The sequence below is a fragment of the Varanus komodoensis genome, unplaced genomic scaffold, assembly GCF_004798865.1.
Source record: "Varanus komodoensis strain SLA01 unplaced genomic scaffold, ASM479886v1 scaffold20_1, whole genome shotgun sequence".
NCBI lineage: Eukaryota > Metazoa > Chordata > Lepidosauria > Squamata > Varanidae > Varanus > Varanus komodoensis.
Window position 1 is genome coordinate 11,881,746 of NW_025335587.1, and position 18,275 is coordinate 11,900,020.

At 48.4% G+C, this 18,275-nt stretch overlaps 1 protein-coding gene across 1 annotated transcript in view; it reads right to left on the bottom strand.

The window, feature by feature from the left end:
* Positions 1–1,451: 1,451 nt before the first annotated feature.
* MYL10 (myosin light chain 10) overlaps positions 1,452–18,275 on the bottom strand; it is a 35,503-nt gene continuing 18,679 nt past the window's right edge. The window contains exons 4-7 of the mRNA XM_044430246.1: positions 17,819–17,923; positions 11,218–11,296; positions 5,107–5,155; positions 1,452–1,726 (exon numbers count right to left, since the gene is read on the bottom strand). Coding sequence (XP_044286181.1) covers positions 1,628–1,726; positions 5,107–5,155; positions 11,218–11,296; positions 17,819–17,923 — 332 coding nt within the window. The 3' untranslated portion in view covers positions 1,452–1,627. The remainder of the gene's footprint in view (positions 1,727–5,106; positions 5,156–11,217; positions 11,297–17,818; positions 17,924–18,275) is intronic.

Consider the following 18,275-nt stretch of genomic DNA (forward strand, 5'->3'; position numbering starts at 1 on the left):
GCAAGGGCACTCGCTGTGAAGTCAGCCCTGCTCCTGCTGTCCGGCTTTCTGAAGCAGACTCACCTCTCCCAAGAAGGGTGCCCAGAGCCTTGGGTGCTCCTGAAGCGAGGGGGAGAGGAGCTTGGCAAAATCCATAGCAAGAGGTGGTGCCTTTGGTTCTTGATTCAGAGAGAGGAATTGATGCATCACTCACCCACACAATGTTGGGCACCCTGTTCAGGGAACCAATACAGTCAGCAAGAAGAGGAATGCACGCTTTCTTTTGCTCGTGGATATCCTGAATCCATACGTTTTTGCCTGCTTTCCATCTGGCCCGATGAGAGGGACAAATTCCCCTCCAGTGGCCATTCCCTCATCTAGGGGAATCCTGATACATGTGGGACTGTGAAGGGATTATCTAAGGGTGATGAATTTCATTTGTGACGAACTTCATTCATAACTAGGCTTGGAACATAGCTTAGAATAGAACAAAGCATAGTGCAACTAGGGTGGACAAAGAGCTAATGGAGCAGCAAACCTTTAAGAAGGATTTTTTTTCCTTTGTTCCCCTCAGGAACAGAATTCTGGAAAGAGGGCAAGTCAGGCATGCATTGAACGTTTGGTTCATATTTTAACCACACCCCCAATTTCACATTTCTGAACCAATATGTGAACTGAAGCTCAATTATCCTTCAGAGCTCATTTTTCTCCAAATTTTGTAATGGGGTCCTCCAACTAACAGGTGCCTAACAAAATGCATATATTGCTAAAAGTGACATTTCAAATGTATTCTAGTAGGGAAATTGCTCGGAAAAAGTAGCCATGTTTGCATATAAAATGTGCGTGCATCCAGAGAAATGTACACAAAAAGGCAAACCAATGTTCAGGCAAACTTTTAAAAAATCAATGAAGAAAATGGATGAATCCAAAAAAAACTTAATGCACAGGGTGAACTTTTGCACATAAGACTGGAAAAGTGAGCAGCTCAAAGGAACTGAAATTGGTAAATTTAACTGCATCCCGTTTGCATTGGAATTCTGTAAGGCTTTTTACAGTTTGAGCAGGTTTCTAGCGGGGATTCAGAGATATCCTTTATTTAAAAAACACATTCATTATTTCAATTTACTGGTTTCTCAGCTGGCCTTTCCAATTTAAAACTGGCCTGGGAACCAGCTTGGGATCAAATTAAACCCAGTTGAAGATTTATAAATAGAATTTGTGTCTGCTTAGCAAGGCTTTCCCCCAAGTGATGGAAAAGGGAGGGTTCTTAGAGTTTAATAAAGGGAAGGGAAGAAGTTAAGAAATATCACACTGGCCAGTAAACCATCTGGTGAACATTAGATGTGTCAACAAGTCATAAAAGAACCATTTCATCAAGAACATTCCATGTATATATTGCCGACAAGAACAACAACAGAAAATGAGAAGATGTGAACTGGGAGAATGGAGAGGGAGGGAAAGATCAACACAAATGGTATCTTCCACTTTTATTTTTTTAAGCACCCAAGGACATTTAGTGCAATGGTTTTAATCTCATTCAGATTCTTTAATCTGAATGGTTTTAATCTCATCACAGACTTCATTGGCTTGCGCATCAAGCTGAGGTGATGGCAACCAGCCTTCCCTTGATGGGTCTTCTCAGCCTCTCTTAGTCCTTCTCTTCCCCATGCGTGATAACATAAACAAGGTTCTTATAATCAAGATTGCCAGCAGGATCTGGGGGGAACGCAGCGAATGTCTGCTTGACCTGAGGAATATACAAAGGAAGTCAGAGCGAGAAAGTGTCTGATGCAGGGAAAAGCTCCTCTCTGGCCATTTCCACACAGACATGCAAAAGGCTGGGTCAGGCCTGTGCGGGCTTGAGCTGGAAGCCAAGATTTCTTGTGCTAGGGAGCCTGCGGGACCTGTGCTGCCCACGGTCCCTTTGTCAAGGCATTCTACTGGATCTTTTCACAGCCCATTTGCGTCATCACCATCTTGTATAATTCAGGGTCTTCTGCAAACTTGGCTACCGCAGTATTTGCAACAGACGGCAGATAATTTATGAAAGAAGAACCAGCCACTCCTAATATGTATTCTTGGTTGGCTCCATTCCAGTGCTCTCTTTCCTCCTTTTATTATCTGCCATATATTTCTTAACAACATCCAAATCTTTTGGCAGCTTAACTCGCAGGAGCCATTGTAAGAAGCTCTTGGAAGGCAAAGCATATGTTGGATTGGATGTAGAATTTGTCATGCTTCGTGTAGATCCATTAAAATTAATGGGACTTATGTCAGTTAAGAGTGAAGTCTTAACTAAGTCAATGAAGTTGGTCTTGACTTAGTTAGACTAAGACTAACTTATGTGTCAGTGGGTCTAGTTAAAGCATGATTCGGTTGGCTCAAACCCAGCATCTACCAGATTTTCCTGAGCTTAATCGCTGTTGACATTCAAGAATTTTGAGATGCTGGTGAAGCAGTCTGTGTTTTTGGGAAGCTGTACCGATTCAGCACATTATGTATTGCAATCAGGCTTCTGTCCTATATCCACTTTCCGGAGAGTGGATCCTAGTGAATAGTGGCCATTCTTTCCATGGGCATGCATAGGATTGCAGAGCAGAGTTCTTGAGTCTTAATTACGCTTTCCATCTATTTGTCTGAAACAGAAAATCGGTAAACATTTCTGTACATTCCTGGCTCATTCCTGGGCAGCATCTTTGTCATGAAATCTATGGTGCAGCTACAGTTGAAAGACCATGGCCCATTCTGGATCACTCAACTCTGCAATGTTATGACAGAACAGGAAAATGGGCAGAAAGGGGGAAACAAAAAGATTCGGGGGCTTTATCTCTGAGGGAAGATGCTGTCAGAGTCTCTTTAATAATGGCGAGAATGAATCTCCAGGACCTGCAGGAGAGATTGAATCGCTTTGGACCCTGGTGTTTTTATGGGCGAGATCACCCAGGCCCCCTGCAGTGACTTGCGACAACCTGCTCCCGGGTACTGGTTTCCACCGCCAATAGAAGCTTTTAGAGCATACACAGAGTGTTTTATAGATTCTGAGTCACATAGGCCCAGCAGTTGATGACGAAATGAGGGGAACACAGTTAGAAGAAGTGAGAGGTCTGCAGAGGGGGCTCAGCACAATGGCATTTGATTGCAGGAGATTAACGTAACGATCACTGAGGAACAGGGATTATTGTGGGTCTTGGCATGCAAATGAGGGTAATTGCAATGCTGTTAACCTGGCAGCCTGAACAGTTCTTACTGATCAGCAAAACAAGAGCCCTGTCTAGGCAAGCTCTCAGTTCCCACTTCTTAAAGTAACAGCAATGCTAAACTGTAACCTGGCTTGGAATTCTGCTGCTTTCTGAGAAAGGGGTGTAGGTTTGATTTTATAACACAAAGGCACATATAAGCAACCCTTTTCTGCCAGGATTTATCTGAATTTTCCCAACAATGGAGAGCTGTGGGACTTTTCATTTTATGAAAAGGATGACACCAGCTTGAGGGTGGAGAAGGCCAATTGTGGATTGGCGAAGAGGTGGCCAACTTGAGGTGGGTTCTCCAGATGTTGATTTGCAGTTCCCGTCAGCATGTCCAATGCTGAAAGAGGGTGAAGGCACAAATCAACAGCATTTGGAGTCCACCTGGTTATGAGCATCTGCCGGGCCTCTTCTGGGTTTCCAGCCCCCCCCCCCCGCTGCTCTGTTTTTGGTCCAGTGGCTAAGAGTCAACTGGATAGTAGTCCACCATTTAGATTAACTGCAGCTTCCCATCACTCTTGAGGTCAAGTCTCTGCTACAAAATTCCCCCAAAAGTGGATTCATGAGAAATTTAAAAAAATGAAAAATGAAAACACCGTGTTTGTCCAGAGGGAGAAATCAGGTGTTCGTTTAGCACCATCGCCAAAAGGGACAAAACAGGACAGCGATCGCACATACAATCCACCTGTGCACATTGCACATGATGCATCGATGCATGGAAGAATCACAATAATTTAAATAGCAAATAAATGCGATGTTTTTCAGCATGCTGGAGAAGACGGGGCCACGTGCTCTCGGTCCGCATTCCAGGAGCTGCCACGGCGCGTCCTCAAGGCTGTGCGGCCTCCCTCCTTTTATGGTTCTTGAACACCGAACTGGGCCTGGACGGGAGCGTCCTTCCAGCAGAGGAACCCTTCCAAAAGAGGACTGTCCTCTCTAAATGAGGACGCCCACACCCCCTCGTTGAGGGTTAATGTTAGCTGCTGTTGCTTATTTTAATACTGCTTAAGAGAGTCGATTGTGGGTTGGGATGAGCCTTCCCGGAAGTCGTGCCTCTGAGGGCCTGTGGGTTTTCTCCCCCTGCAGTTGGAGGTGCGCTGCCCATATCAACTCGTGGGCCCTGGCTGAGCAACTGGCAGCCTTTTCCCATGGCGGCTGCAGCAACTCGTGTGCAGGAGGGCAGCGCTGTGGCAGCTCCTTTCCTGGCAACCCCCTTGAGAGCAGACCTTTTTGGCTGTTCCTGGAGCCAGAGGGGGCCTTTCTTGGCCTGCGGGGCCGGATTCCCGGGGAGCCCCCCACAAACTCTGGGCTGCTCCAAGGGGACTGCAGCCTGGGGAACAGAGCCCAGTATTCCAACAGATTCCCATTCCCTGACGGATTCCAGGTTTTTACTCTCTCCCCATTTCAATTGTTCATGAACATCCGGCTTTATATTGCCTTTTATTATACTGAAACTGATACATATGGATTACTGTTTATTATTGGTATTTGTTCTTTTGCTATTTATGTTGGTTGCCTTTTATTGATTATTGAGGTGCTTTTATGATTAGTGTTCTTGCTTTTAAATTGACCTTTGATATTGATATTGTTGATATTATTGTTTTAAAATGATGGCTGGTTTTTGTTACACTATTTTATTGGGTTTTATTGTATGGGTCTTCTGAGAGCCCTGAACTATTAAACAGGATAGAAAACCCCAAATAAATGAATGAGTTCCTCAGAAGGGGAAAGATCTTTGAGTTCAGTGAAACTTGGCATTCAGTGGCAAAAGAAAAGTCAAATTCCATGTTCAGGATGGTTAAGAAAAAGAAAAAGATTGGAAATTGCCCTTAAGCAAGCCAGTAATTCGCCAGAGGGTGTGCGCTGAAGAACTTGGTCTTACCTCGTCCGCAGTGAACCGATCTGCCTGAGTCATTAGCATTTCCTTCATGCTGCCCAAAATAAAAGAAAATGTGCTGGTTTAAGGGTGACAAGCAAAGGAAGGGGTTGTGGGTGCATTCCTTAGTCCAGCCGTGCTTGAAACGAGCAGGAATTGGTAGCAACAAATTGCCAGTGGGAATTCGTGCTGGCTTTATTCATTCAGATTTATATCCCACCTTTTTTCCTTCAAAGAACTCAAATTGGCTCCCCACCCCCGCTCTCAACCTTATCCTCAGAACAACAACCTTGTGAGGTAGGTTGGGCCAAGAGTCTGGGACTGGTCCAAAGTTGCCCCACTGGCTCCATGGCGGATCGCCTGAGTCTCAGTCCCGCTTCACCACTATCGTGACTGAAGATAACAGGCATTTCTGTGCTTGCTACATTCTGCTGTAATTCTCAGGGATGGCAGAATTCTCCCTTTCTCTTCAAAGCAATGTTTCTGCAGACGGGTGGAAGCAGGAATGGAAAGTATATGGAGCTGGGACAAGAGGAATGCCCAGGAAAAGCCGCCAGCTTAAGTTGGATTGTGGAGGGGAGGTTTCTTCCCGGCTTTCCTCCCGCACTTCAGGTGTCGCTGGCATGCACAGCCTGAAGGGGAGAAGCCTCTATGGCTCTTGGCAGGGGCTTGGAGCAGGCTCTGGGCAGGACCCGTCCGTATGGCTCCCAGTCTCCCTTCCGGCAAGGGAGAAAGAGGGACAGACAGGCCGTCCCATGGAGCTGGGCGGTGGGAGATCCAGGACAGACCCCTGAGAGGACTTCTTCCTTATTAATTCATTCATTTATTTGACTTGTAGGCTGCCCCATTAGCTGTTGTTAATATAACAACATTAACGACAATTAAAATAGTGCATCTTGATTCGGTTCGATTCACCATGCACAAGCAAACCACAATAATGGACTTTCAGTAAAAATGAAAGCGATACTAAGCATAAGATCAACGATAAGGAAAAAGAGAATACACCAAGTAAAATAAGATAAAAAGGGCATACAATTAAACAACCATATGTTGAACCATTTAAAATGGCCTTCTAAGTAAGAATTGCACGTGCTTGAGTAAGAGAATGTCTGGTGATAAAATCTTCATGTTGTGCAAAGCAAAACCAAGGGAGAGAAGGGGTGGCCATCAACTTGGGCAGCTTCAGGAGGGGATTAGCACACAGCTATCCAAAGCTGCTAGTCCTTATGGTGATACGCTCCCTCCTGAGCTCGCATTGCTCCTGTCCTCTTGTGGGCTGCTGGGTGACTTCAGGCTGCCCCCCCGTGGAAAGAGAATGTGGCCATGTACTGGCCTCGGGTTGGATCCAGCTTTTCGGACCTTGCTAAGGCCTCCCAGTCCCTCGCGCCACATTCCCCGTGCTGTATCCATGCCAGCCGACTGAGGGAGACTGCAAGAGTCTCCTGAATGGTGTTCCCACCACTGAGCCTCAGAGGCCTTTGTTGGTTGTGTCCCCAAAGCAGCGTGTGTTTCAGCCTTGCTCTTTGGAAAAGGATGACAACTTCCATTCACGCACATGCCGTGTTTTTGGAAAGAATTTGAAGCTAGAAATGGCGGGGGGGGGGCTGATGGTGACTTGGGGAGCATCAGCAGTAATGAGATGCCACAAAAGCCACACATCAGCCTCTGGCGTAATCACACATCTGAAAGTCTGGGGAAAGAGCTCAGCATGTTCCAGTATTTATTTTACAGAGAAATGAAGATTCAGATTTTCCAAACTCAGAAGCTCTGAACTTTTTACAGTTGTTGGTTTCCATGTTATTTGTTACTTCAGAGTGGGGGGAGCGGGAGGACCACAAAACAAAATCCATGTCTTTCAGGGCGGATTTACACAAACCAGTCCCTGCCCATCAACTTTGATGTGGGACATGAGATGGTATCGGCTGTGGCCAATGTCTCTGTCTCCAATATTAAGAAGAGAAGATGAAAAATGTTTCCTAGGACATCCTACAGGGCCACTTTTAAAACAGAATGCGGGGGGCGGGGCAGGTGTGTTATATTAATTGAGGAGACCCGGCACACAATTCAGCCTGGAGAAGATGTGGAGCAGCGCGCACCGTTGTTAAGGTCTTGATGAAACTCTTGGAAACCTTTGACCACTTCACAGACCCACCAAGTGCCTTCCACACTCTTGCGGCCCGTAGCTGCCCCTCTTCTTCTTTAAAAGGTACGGTGGTACCTCGGTTGACAAACTTAATTCGTTCCATGATTCTGGTCGTGAACCGAGTCAAATTTCCCCATAAGGTTCAGTGCAAATAAGGTTACTTCGTTCTGAACCATATGTGATTTTTTTAAACCACAAAATATGAAACAAAGTACAGTACAGTATAAAGAGAGAGAACACTAACCTTGCTTGAGATGATTTCTGGCATGGAGGGCAGGAAGGTGGGTCGGGGGAGGTTATTGTCTGGAGGGAGAGTCTGTGGCCGCGATCTTGACTAGAGGGAGCTGCGGCCGTGTGTCAGAGTGGGGAAGATGGCCGCGACCGTGTTCATCACCCGATGTGGAATTCGCAAACGGAAGCAAAATTTGGCCAAACGTTCTGTTTGCGAACCGAATTGTTTGCGCACAGACGTGTTCGTGAACCGAGTATTCTGTACCCTTGGGAGGCCTGGATCGGATCACAGCCATGGCACTGCGCAAACATGGATTGCACCGTCTCCCCAAGCCAGCGCTTCCCAAGACACCCACTGGGCCTTCCGGGGAAAACAGGCCAAGAGCAACTGAATGGGCCGGGCAAACGAAATTGCACGGGGAACATAGATAGGAAGGTGTTTTATTCTGAGTGAGGCTCTGAGTTCATCGAACCCAATATTGTCCACATGGACCAGCAGTAACAGCCTTCCAGCACAGGATTGGGAAAGCTAGCAGAATCCATCCCTCTAGCATTAACGGACTTCCTCTCATGTTTGGCCCAGCCTTGAAAGTGGCTGAGCCAAGAGGAAGTCAGCAAACACTTGTGAAACGAAAGTTTTACGACTGGTATTTATAGCTCTCCTTTTTTCTTGCAAAGAACTCAAGGTGGCTTAGGTGAGTCTTCTCCTCCTGCTCTCAAGTTTATCCCCACAACAACAACCTTGTGAGGTAGGCCAGACTGAGAGTCTGTGACTGGCCCAGAGTGGGCTCTATGGCTGGGGCTGGGGGGGGGGGTTAGAACCTGGCTCTCCTGAGTTCCAGCCCCTTGCTCTCAACCACGACACCACACTGAGTCTCTTTGTGTACATATGAAGAAAGGAAACTTTGCTATTGCAGAATCCTCCCAGCACTCTGAAATGAATCACGCTTTTCCAAGCGAGAAGTGAAAACACACAGTGGAAAAAATGAAGTGCCCCCAAATGGATGTTAATTAGATGAAGGCTCTTATTAAAAGGTCAAGTGTGGCCAGTTGTGGCACAGTTCTTATGCTCTTGCTTCCCTCCGCCCTTTGTTTTGTTTTGGTTTTGGCTTTTTCCCTTTAATATGGAGAAGTACAATTAATTAATAGCAACCCTCAACTTGAAAGAGGTAGGGCTTTCAAAGCGATGGACAGGCTACTGTGAGTAATGATGAGAGTCAAATGTGGGTATTTGGGGAAATATATGAATAGAAGTGGAGCATTGCAAATATGGTCATGGAATTGCATTAAAGGGCTGGGTTTGTGGTGCTCAGAACTCTGTTCAGGGCCACATCAAGAAACCTTATGTTCTGTCATGGCAATTGCTTAGGGGTGGTTTGAGAGGGTAATTTGTCTCTGTGTGGAGGCAAGGAAAATCCACTGTTTATATATCCTACATTTAGATTCTCCGTTAGGCCTATTCCGGGACCCATGTTCAAGAAAGCAGGCAAAATGGAGGACAAGCATGGCGATGGAGGCACCGTTTGAATTAGCAGATGACACAGAAGTGGGAGGGAGAGCGAATACCCTGGAAGGCAGAAAAACGATTCAAGGCGATCTTGGTAGGATGGAGCGCTGGGTGGCCGAAAAGAATGGGACGAAATTCAGTGGGACAAATGTCACGTTCTGCACTTAGGAAGAAGAAACCAACTGCATCGTGACAAGATGGGGAGCACTTGGCTCCACAGTGCTCAAGTGAGAAGGATCTTGGCATCACTGCAGGACACAAGCCAAATACGAGCCAAGAATGTGATCTGGCTGCAGAAACGTTACTTGGGGCTGCATTAACAGAAGCATCGCTTCCAAAACACAAGAAGTGCTAGTTGCCCTCTATTCAGCACTAGTCAGAGCCCAACTAGAGTACTGCATCCATGAGAATCAGACTTCTCACAGGGTGTCTACGTGAACACAAGATGCTCCCCATGGCAGACACTCGCCCGCACTGCAGGGGGGGAGCAGACGGCAGTGCGTGTTTTCCTTCGCTCCCCCAGCTCACACGATCATGGAGCACATCCACCCAGCTGTGGAGCACCACAGGCTTAGGGTCCCGATCCAGCCCTGCATTGTTCTCCGGAAGTCTCTCCATCTTTTTCCCAGCCACCCATCCATCATCCAAAAGGCGCTCAGTTTTTGTGTAGGTTTTTTTTTTCCCCTTGCACCGGGGAAGTTTTCACACAGTAGCATCTTCCAGAAACAACAACAGGAAATCTTGGATTTGAAAGAATGCTTTTCACTGCCCAGGGTTTGATTAATGTTAATTCGCAACTTCGGATTTGGGCACCAACCCTATCTAGCTAGTGTGACATTCCAACAAATGACTGGCAACAGTCTTTGTCATTCAGTTTTGCCCTTCAGCAAAAGGCGATTGCATCCAGTTGCAGAGCTGGGGCAGGGTGGGGTGGAATGTATTTCATATTGGATAGACCAGCCAACATTGGTCTATCCAATATGAAATATATTCCACCCCATCCAAATAAAACTCTTGATTCATCTTCTTAAGCAAATGTCAAGAGGGCCAAAGTGAATGACTTCAGAGGTTAAACTCATTCCGGAACGGGCTGGTTGGTTCAGACAAATAGGCCAGGTTCCCCTTTCCTCGCTGCAAGATCCTTCTGTAGCCCCATGGCCTTCTTAGGGTCACCCAGTCATAAGGCTGGAAGGCACAGCTACCAGGATTCCCTCCCCAGGGTCAAGGCCAGCTTTCCCCATGGGGCATACTGGCTGAGGATGATGGGAGTCCCAGTCGGACTCATTTCAAGGGCAGTAGGTTGGCATCCAACACTCGCTTGAGCTGCTCTGCCTTTGTCCAACCTCCTGCATACTTGTCTTGTGACCACCCTCTGAGTAGACACATCTGAAGTTGTGGGGTCCTCTTCTCTTGATAGCCCCCCCCCCATCTCCCTGCCAGCCCCTGCTTCCAGTTATGCCTCCTGAGCCATTCCCTATTCGGTACCTTCAATTTCCCTTTGTCTGACATTCCAATTCTGTCTCTTCCCTACATTTTGGCATCCCAGTCCTGAGACTGGCTCCATGCAAGCATATTTGCATATCCCAAATGTCCATACCTGACCCTACCTGACCATATTTGCATATCCCCAAATGTCCTTCTCAGGGAGTCCTCCCACAAAGATGAAAGGGGTGGTAATGGGAGGAGGGCTGAACCAGTGTAAATGTTGTGCAGAAATTGCCGCTGCATCTGGCTATTTCTCCTTGACTGTTGATTATTGCACTGTTGTTTTATACTATTTGGGGTGTATGTGGTTTGTACTGTTTCCATAAGTATTTTAAGAATTGTTTTTATTATTTTAATATTTGTAAACTGCCCAGAAAGCCCTGTGAGCTATGGGCAGTATAGAAATGTAATAAATAGAATAAATAAATATTCTGCAATGATGAGGAAGATGGTTTGGGGCTTTTTGAAATTGCTGCACCACCTCCATCCCAAAGTGATGAAGTCGCAAGCAGAGAACATGCCTCTTTGAGGTTTCCTCCCTTTCAGTCCTTCCCTTGGAGCCTTCCCGTTTCCCCTCCGCAGATTTGAACCGCAGCCGCAGCAATACCTCCCCCTCCCTGGCAGTCTTTGCCCTGCATCTCATCCATTTCAACTTCCGTGCCAAACTCAATAGACTGATGGCGAGCCGGAAAGTTGGATAAGGCAAAGTGAACATGCAAGCAAGAGAATAAACAGGAAAGAGACAACTTACTAGTCTGCTTTTATGAAACCTTTTCCTTCCTGGTCGAAAACCCGGAAAGCATTCAGAATTATCTCTTCAGGGTCTGTGCCTATGTGGCAAACAAGCAGAGTTTATGTCTTGAAGACTTCTGCGCATGTCCTTGCAGGCCGATCCATGCACGCCGAGCGCTGGGACTCTCTCCGCTCTGGGACCGCACGCTTTGGACATGGGAAGAGGCCTCAGGTGGCTGCACCTCTCACAAGTCAGGCTTGGATTCCTTGGAAATCCCCCTTTTTCAACCCCCTGTGATACACTCAAAGGACAGTGCTGCCCTGGACGGCTAGCACCCCCCACCCCATCTGGTTCCCCACCCGGCTGGGCCTCTGCCCCAGTGCAACCCGCTCGACCACCACTCCTTCAGTGGTGTCTCAGCTCTTGTGCAGTTTTCCACCCGCTCTAAGAGGCTGAATCGCCTCTCTTCAGGCTGGCTGCCCTCCACAGTGTCCCAGAGCTTTCTCCCATGGTATTTGGGGTCCTGTCCCTGCTTCCTTCAGGTTCGGGTTCCCATTAGGGTACAGACACTCCTGAAGAGCTTCTGTCGAAGTGGATGCGGCCCTTAGCCTGGAAGGAGTTCTCCATCCATGAACTTGGCGAAGTATTGAAGTGCCAGAATTCCCGGGACAGCAGCTCAGCGCCCAGTATCTGCAGAGGCTGTGTGCTGATGGACTATTCATGATGGACATCCACCCCACGCCCGTGTGGGCTGCCCCCGTGGAGCTAGTCTGCCATGCCTGGTCCCACAAGGACCACCTCCTCCCCCCTGCATCAACTGGCCCAGTTCTCAAAATCCAGGCTTGGACCACACAGCTCTACACACAGGCTGCCACCTTCTCGAACGTAGGACCCCTGGCCACCCCCGCAGAAAGCAACCCACAACAGCATCTTTTCAGTTGGCCCATTTCAGCACCTGAGATGTGGAACAGTCACTTCAGTGCCAAGGGAGTCCAGCCGGAGCTTCCAGTGCCAAGTGAAGGGCACTCGTGCATTTGATTTCCTCAGCCCTTCTATTTCCCCCCTTGCAAAAGGTTCCATTGCCCCCACAGAGGCTTGGTGACAGGCAGTAGGAAGGGCTTTGAGTTACAATGTGCTGGCAATTTTGGAGTTCCGGGTTGTCCCTTTTGCCCTAGGCCCTGCCAAGGGTTGGGATGACCTAGATCTGCAGTGGAAGCTGCCCCTGAGGCCTTGTGAACTCTCTCTCGTGCTTGCCCCAGTCCTGCAGAGTGAGCCAAGCTGAGAGCGCTGGGAAAATTCAGCTAAATCCTGGCTTTTGCCTTTTGTGCTATAAAAGCAAACCTGCGCCTCCATCTCACAAAGCACCAGTTTTCCAAGTCAGGCCATTGTTTAGTGTTGCCGCTGCTAAGAAGAGGGCACTCTTAGCTAGACTGAGAGGCCTCACTAATACTATCAGTGAGGAAATGCCTGTGTGAAGCACTTCCTGACCGTCGGGACCCCGAGGGGGTGGAATGGGCTTCCCCGGGAGGTGGCTGAGGCCCCATCGCTGCGGGTGTTCAAGGATAGGCTGGACGTCCACATGGTGGGCATGTCGTGAGCGGAGCCGGCTGGAGCCTGGGGTCAGACTAGATGGCCCGGGAACCCCTTCTCACTCGCTCTGTTTCTATGTTTCTTATCAGTTGTAGAAAAACTGAAATAATGCTGTCTATTTGTTTCTGAATGGGCCCACCTAACAAGCCCCCGCAGAGTGTAGTTGCCAAACCAGGCTTCCTGGATGGCTCCTCCATCAGACACATTTGCGTATCTAAACAGACACAGAGGCTGAGCTGAACTGTCAAGAATTTGCTAGACAGACCTATCAATGCAGCAATCAGTGATGTTTTCCATCCTATTGTTTCCAGTATTTTTGATGGGTTTAGAACATTCTTTCATGCCTAGAGATATCGAGATGCTCTTGTACCAACACTATCTGGAAACTGAACACTCTGTATTGGTGTACGTGACTAGCAGGTTGCGAAAGTGTCTGCACATGGGCCTTGAACTTGCCGTTGAGTTTGCCTCTGCCCAGTAGTGCATTATCGTTAGCGACTGCAGGTACTGGGTCACCGATAAAGCAAGCAGCAGAGGTTCAAACGGTTGATCTTTCCCACGGACCCGAGTTTTTATTTCCTCCTCACAAATTGAAAACTGAGATTCTGTCAATTGGAAGCTTGCAAATGCTCGTGGAACGAAGGTTATGCAACTGGTGAACTCCTTCTGCTTCGGGTGTGGCACATGGGCTCGGATCCTGGCAAGCTCCCAGTGAGTGCTGGGCATCCTCCAAGGGGGCTTGGACTCTGAGCCCCGGAACCAGTCTGGGCAGCTGAGTCAAGGGAACTGAATGAATTCCTGCCCCCAGATGGATACCTCGCACACCCAGCCCTGCACCTCTTGCTTTGGGTCCCCCCAGTGCTGAAATGCACCCACCGAGAGCTTCCCCAGGATAGTCCCCGCCTGGGCGGAAAAAGTCTCTGCACCCCTCATTTAGTGGCCTCGGATTTTTACGAAATGCTTTAACGAGGCTCATTGTGTGTGGCCACTGTGATTCTTCTCTGGTATCTTTCTATGCTGGTTTTTGCATTTTGACTAGATTTGCCACCTGAGAGATGATGTAAAATGCAGGGGGTGGCTAAGGAGAAAGCAAAGGCCAGGCAGGCCTTGGGCGCAAGGGCAGCTCCGCTCCAGGGTGGCTGTTTTGCTCCACCACCAGGGAAGAGCCAGATTGCATCCCTGGATGTCAAACGCAGCTCGGCGTCACCCGGCAGGAAGAGCGAGAGAGCCCCATTCCATGTCGAAATAGCCAGAACCTTCAGCATATGACATTATGCCCCGCTCGACGAGGGCATCAGATCAGAAGCCTCAGAAATAGCCGCTGCAAATGGCCACGTGCCTCCACGATGGAATGATGACTCTTTTCCGGATCAGGAACCCCAGTATCAAAAGGGCTCTTTATACACCTAGGACTGCAGGAAATGCAGAACCACGAATGCCAACACCGCCTGCTGTGTGTGGCTACTCAGAAGTAAGCTCCATTGAACTCAAGGGGACTTGCCCCCAGCCCATTGGCACGAGAGTACAAGCTGAAATCTGTTCTATGGAAATTATGTTTTTCTGGAATCTGTGAGCCCAAAAGGAGGGGCAGGCAAACAGGAGAAGAGTTGGGGTCCAGGTAGAGTCATAGTTTCATTTGGGAAAACACTGGGTCGCATGCACCAATGTTTTTAGAAGCTAAAAGGGGCCCCCAGCGTAGGAACTGAAAACAAAGCTTCAAACATGAAAACAAATCGAAACAAAAAGCCAGATTAGAAAGGAGCTGAAGGCACCAAGGAATTGGAATGTCAGATTCCACTTAGAAACCGTTCACAGCTGAATGGAATAGACATGTTTTCCATGCCCACCTGACCTTGGCTGTGTCCATCTACAACTGTTTTACGTCCACACCGTAGTTCACAAGCTTTCCTCTGGCCTCACTTTATTGCTCTGGCTACTTCATTAATCCTACCCTGCCTTTCTCCCTCTGGCTAGAAGCCCAAGGCAGCTCATGGGGTTCTCCTCCTCTCCATGCCATCCTTGCAACAACGACCCTGTGAGGTAGGTTAGGTTGAGGGTTTGTGACCTGCCCAAAGTCTCCCAGTGCGCTTCACTGGCTGAATGGCGATCAGAACCCAGCCCTTCGAGCCCTAGCACAGTGCCCTCGTGGCTGCGGGAAATGAGCCTGCACCCTGCAGCCACGGCGAAGCATCCCTGTGCATCCTATGTGCAGAATGAGGACCAACGAGGAATATTTCCACTGCCACCACGCACTGCAGTGTGATTTTTATCTAGACGGACTTTCTCGGTGGTCCAAACGAAGTGCTGTCAGGGGGAGAGAGAACGTGGGTCGGCCATAGGAACTGGAGGCTGTCCTCAGGCCCACCTTCCCTCCATCCCATGGCATCCCCCCGTTTTTGCCTCGGTGACTGCGGGGAAAGCAGACTGCCCCTCTTCCCAGGCCTGCTCTAACGGGGCAAGGCGGCACTTGGCCACAGAGGGACAGCTCTGAGATTATAGGGTCGGAGAGCTGAGATGCACCCCAGACAACGCTGGGAGGCCCTCAGATCATGCCCTCGGTGAGAAAGTGTGTCGCGTCCTTCCCGTGGGATGAGTTGCATGAAACAGCCTTTCGCATCCTTTCTTTAAAGGTTGCCCAGTTCTTTAATTGGCCCAAACGTTTTTCTTGCACTGTGCACCAAAAATTACAATGGTGAAGGGAGCTGCAGGGCAAGTTTTGGCCATCCTTTCTCAACAAAGGAGAAATGGCGTGGATTTAGAGAAAGCCAGTTTTTCCTATTGTGCAACAATTAATTATTCTGGGAACCCATTAAAACCAGTCCAGTTTGGTTCAGGGCTGGAGTGGGGAAAGAGGGTTGGGATTCTTGAAATAAACTGGGAACTTTGAACACACACACACAAACATTTCCTGATGCCAGATGAGCAGCTAAGCAAAAGAAAACATACAGCATTTTGCATTAATACCAACCACATGGGTCTCTGTTCTACAAAGAGTCAGAAGAAATGCAATTTGTCTACGGCACAAAGTTGCTGCTCTTCTTGAAAGAGACCGTGTTATGCGGAAGCTAATCAACAGGGAGGGCTTGCCGCAGAGTCGCACTTCAAAGCTAGATGTCAGCAGGGCGGCGGAGCATGCAAGGCCGCTCTGTCTTCTCTCCAGCAAGGGGGCGGCAGGAGCCCCCCCTAAGCATGGATATTTAAAAAATAGGCGAGAGAGAGAGAGAGAGAGAGAGAGCGAGCGAGCGAGCTGGAAGAGGCTTGGAAGCCGACCTTGGCATGCCATTTTGCTGCCTCTCCTGAAGGCCAAGATGTTCTCCAAAACTAGGTAACATATTCCTAAGACTGGCTCCTGTACCAAAGGTTTGGAGAAAGTGCCATGGGATGCCATTTTTAAAAAAAAGGGATCCAAGAGGAATCCTGGAATGTACAGGCCAGGTAGCTTTTCATCTGTTCTGGGTAAATCCCTGGAAAGCAGCGCCGGAGAGGCTGTGCTCCGTTTTGTTTTATTGTAAGACTGTCCCGAGACCATTTGGTCACGGACGGTATACGAAAGCTTGCTATAAATAAATATAAATATAAAATAGAATAGAATAGCAAGCATCTGGAAGTGTATCAGCATGTCTTCCACCAAGATAATTCCCGTCTCATTGATTCTGAACAGTTCTTGGAGCCCGTGGACTGGATGACCGGCTAGACATGGTTTATTTGGACTTCCATAAGCCTTTTGATAAGGACTCCGGAGCTGATTTAGCAGGCGTGGAATAAGGGGAGAGATTGTCTTATGGACTGTCCACCCATTAAACAACAGAAAGCAAAGAGCAGGGGCAAGGAGGCAAGGGATCCGTGGAATGGCAGAGGCCGTGCTGGAACCCCTGGTGGGCTGGATTTGGACCCGGAGAATCTACAACCTTGTTATGAAATGTTATAGGACTTAACTTTTTTAGGTCTTTCTATACCATTTCAGCACCGCACTGCAGGTGGGCTACTAGGATTCTACTTCAGGCAACAAAATGTCTTGGGTCAGGACTTCCTATTATAGAACCAGACAAATTTGGTTCTCATGAAGGATAGCAAGCCAAACCTAGTAGCCTGAAGGTGTGTGCTCTTTCTTTTCCTGAATAATTCCCAATCCCAGGTTTTGCCTTCAGTTATGTAGGTTTCCCCTGGAATGACCTTAGTAGTGCTATTTGCATTTGTCCTTCACATCACCAATAGCCCCTCCACATGCTGGAACTGATCAATGAAATCCAGATAAATTAAAATAAAGCTCTATTATAACAATAGCAGTAGAACAGAGCCGAAATCATTCCTTGCACTAAATTTGGAAATTGATTTTTCGAGACTGTACAAAGCCCAGCGAAGCAACACAGTCTTAACTCTCCTGCATCTACATTGTCAGGAAGAAAAGGCTAGGCTGAGCCTCCAAGGGTGTTCCATCTTCTAGGTGCTACTGTAGGAAAGACCCTGCCTCAAGCTCCCACCAGCCTAAGTCATGGAATACATTGTGGCTCCCAGTGACGGTTTCCAATGCAGGCATGTTTATACGAGGAAGTGCCAGTCCTGGATGCAAGCCATGTAGGACTTGAACTGGGCTCAGAAACAAACTGGGAGCCAGAGCAGCCGTGCCTGAACTGGTGTGATGTGGTCTGCAGAAGCCATCCCAAACAGCAGGTGCTGCTTTTTTCAGCAGCTGCAAATCTTTTCAAAGGAAGGACCACATAGAGCCCATCAGAGCGGTGTAAACAAGTTGCATCTGGCACTGATTTTGGCCATGGGGAGGCCAAGGGCCTTTCACTTGCCAAACACCTCGGCTTCCCTGCTAGTCATTTTGTGCAGCTGAGATATTCTGGACTTCTTGTGGAGGTTTGTCACCTTAGGCAAGATTCATGAAGAGATGTGACACAAATGTTTTTGAGTAGGGAAATGCCATAGTGCTGAAAAGGACACCAAAAGCTGGGCCTCAGACGTGGCCAAAAGGCAGCCTTCTGTGGGAGAGAGTCATACTGGGCGCAGCGCTGCTCAGCCTTACCTTTCAGCTTCTCACCAAACATTGTAAGGAAGACAGTGAAGTTGATGGCACCCGGAGCCTCCTTGATCATCGCTTCTAACTCTTCAGGCTTGACGTTCATGCGACCTGCCATAGAAGTGGGGAAGGGAGGTTTCAGCTGTTGCTACGAAGGCCAAGAAAATGCAGCAGAGAAGACATTGACTACATTGGATAAAAACCCTCTTTGGCAACTGGTTTTGCCGCAGCCCAACGGGCAGCGTTTGGACTGAAAAACTCCACTGCAAACATGCAGAGAGCTGCGAAAGGTTACCTGAAGGAGCGCTTACGTCCATATATGCCCAGCTGCCCCTTGAGATCAGCAGGAGAGGCCCTCCTCCGGGAGCCCTCAGTGAAGGAAATTAGGAGGGTGGCTACTCGGAGGAGGGCTTTCTCAGCGGTGGCGCCTAAGTTATGGAATGCGCTCCCCAGAGAGGTCCGC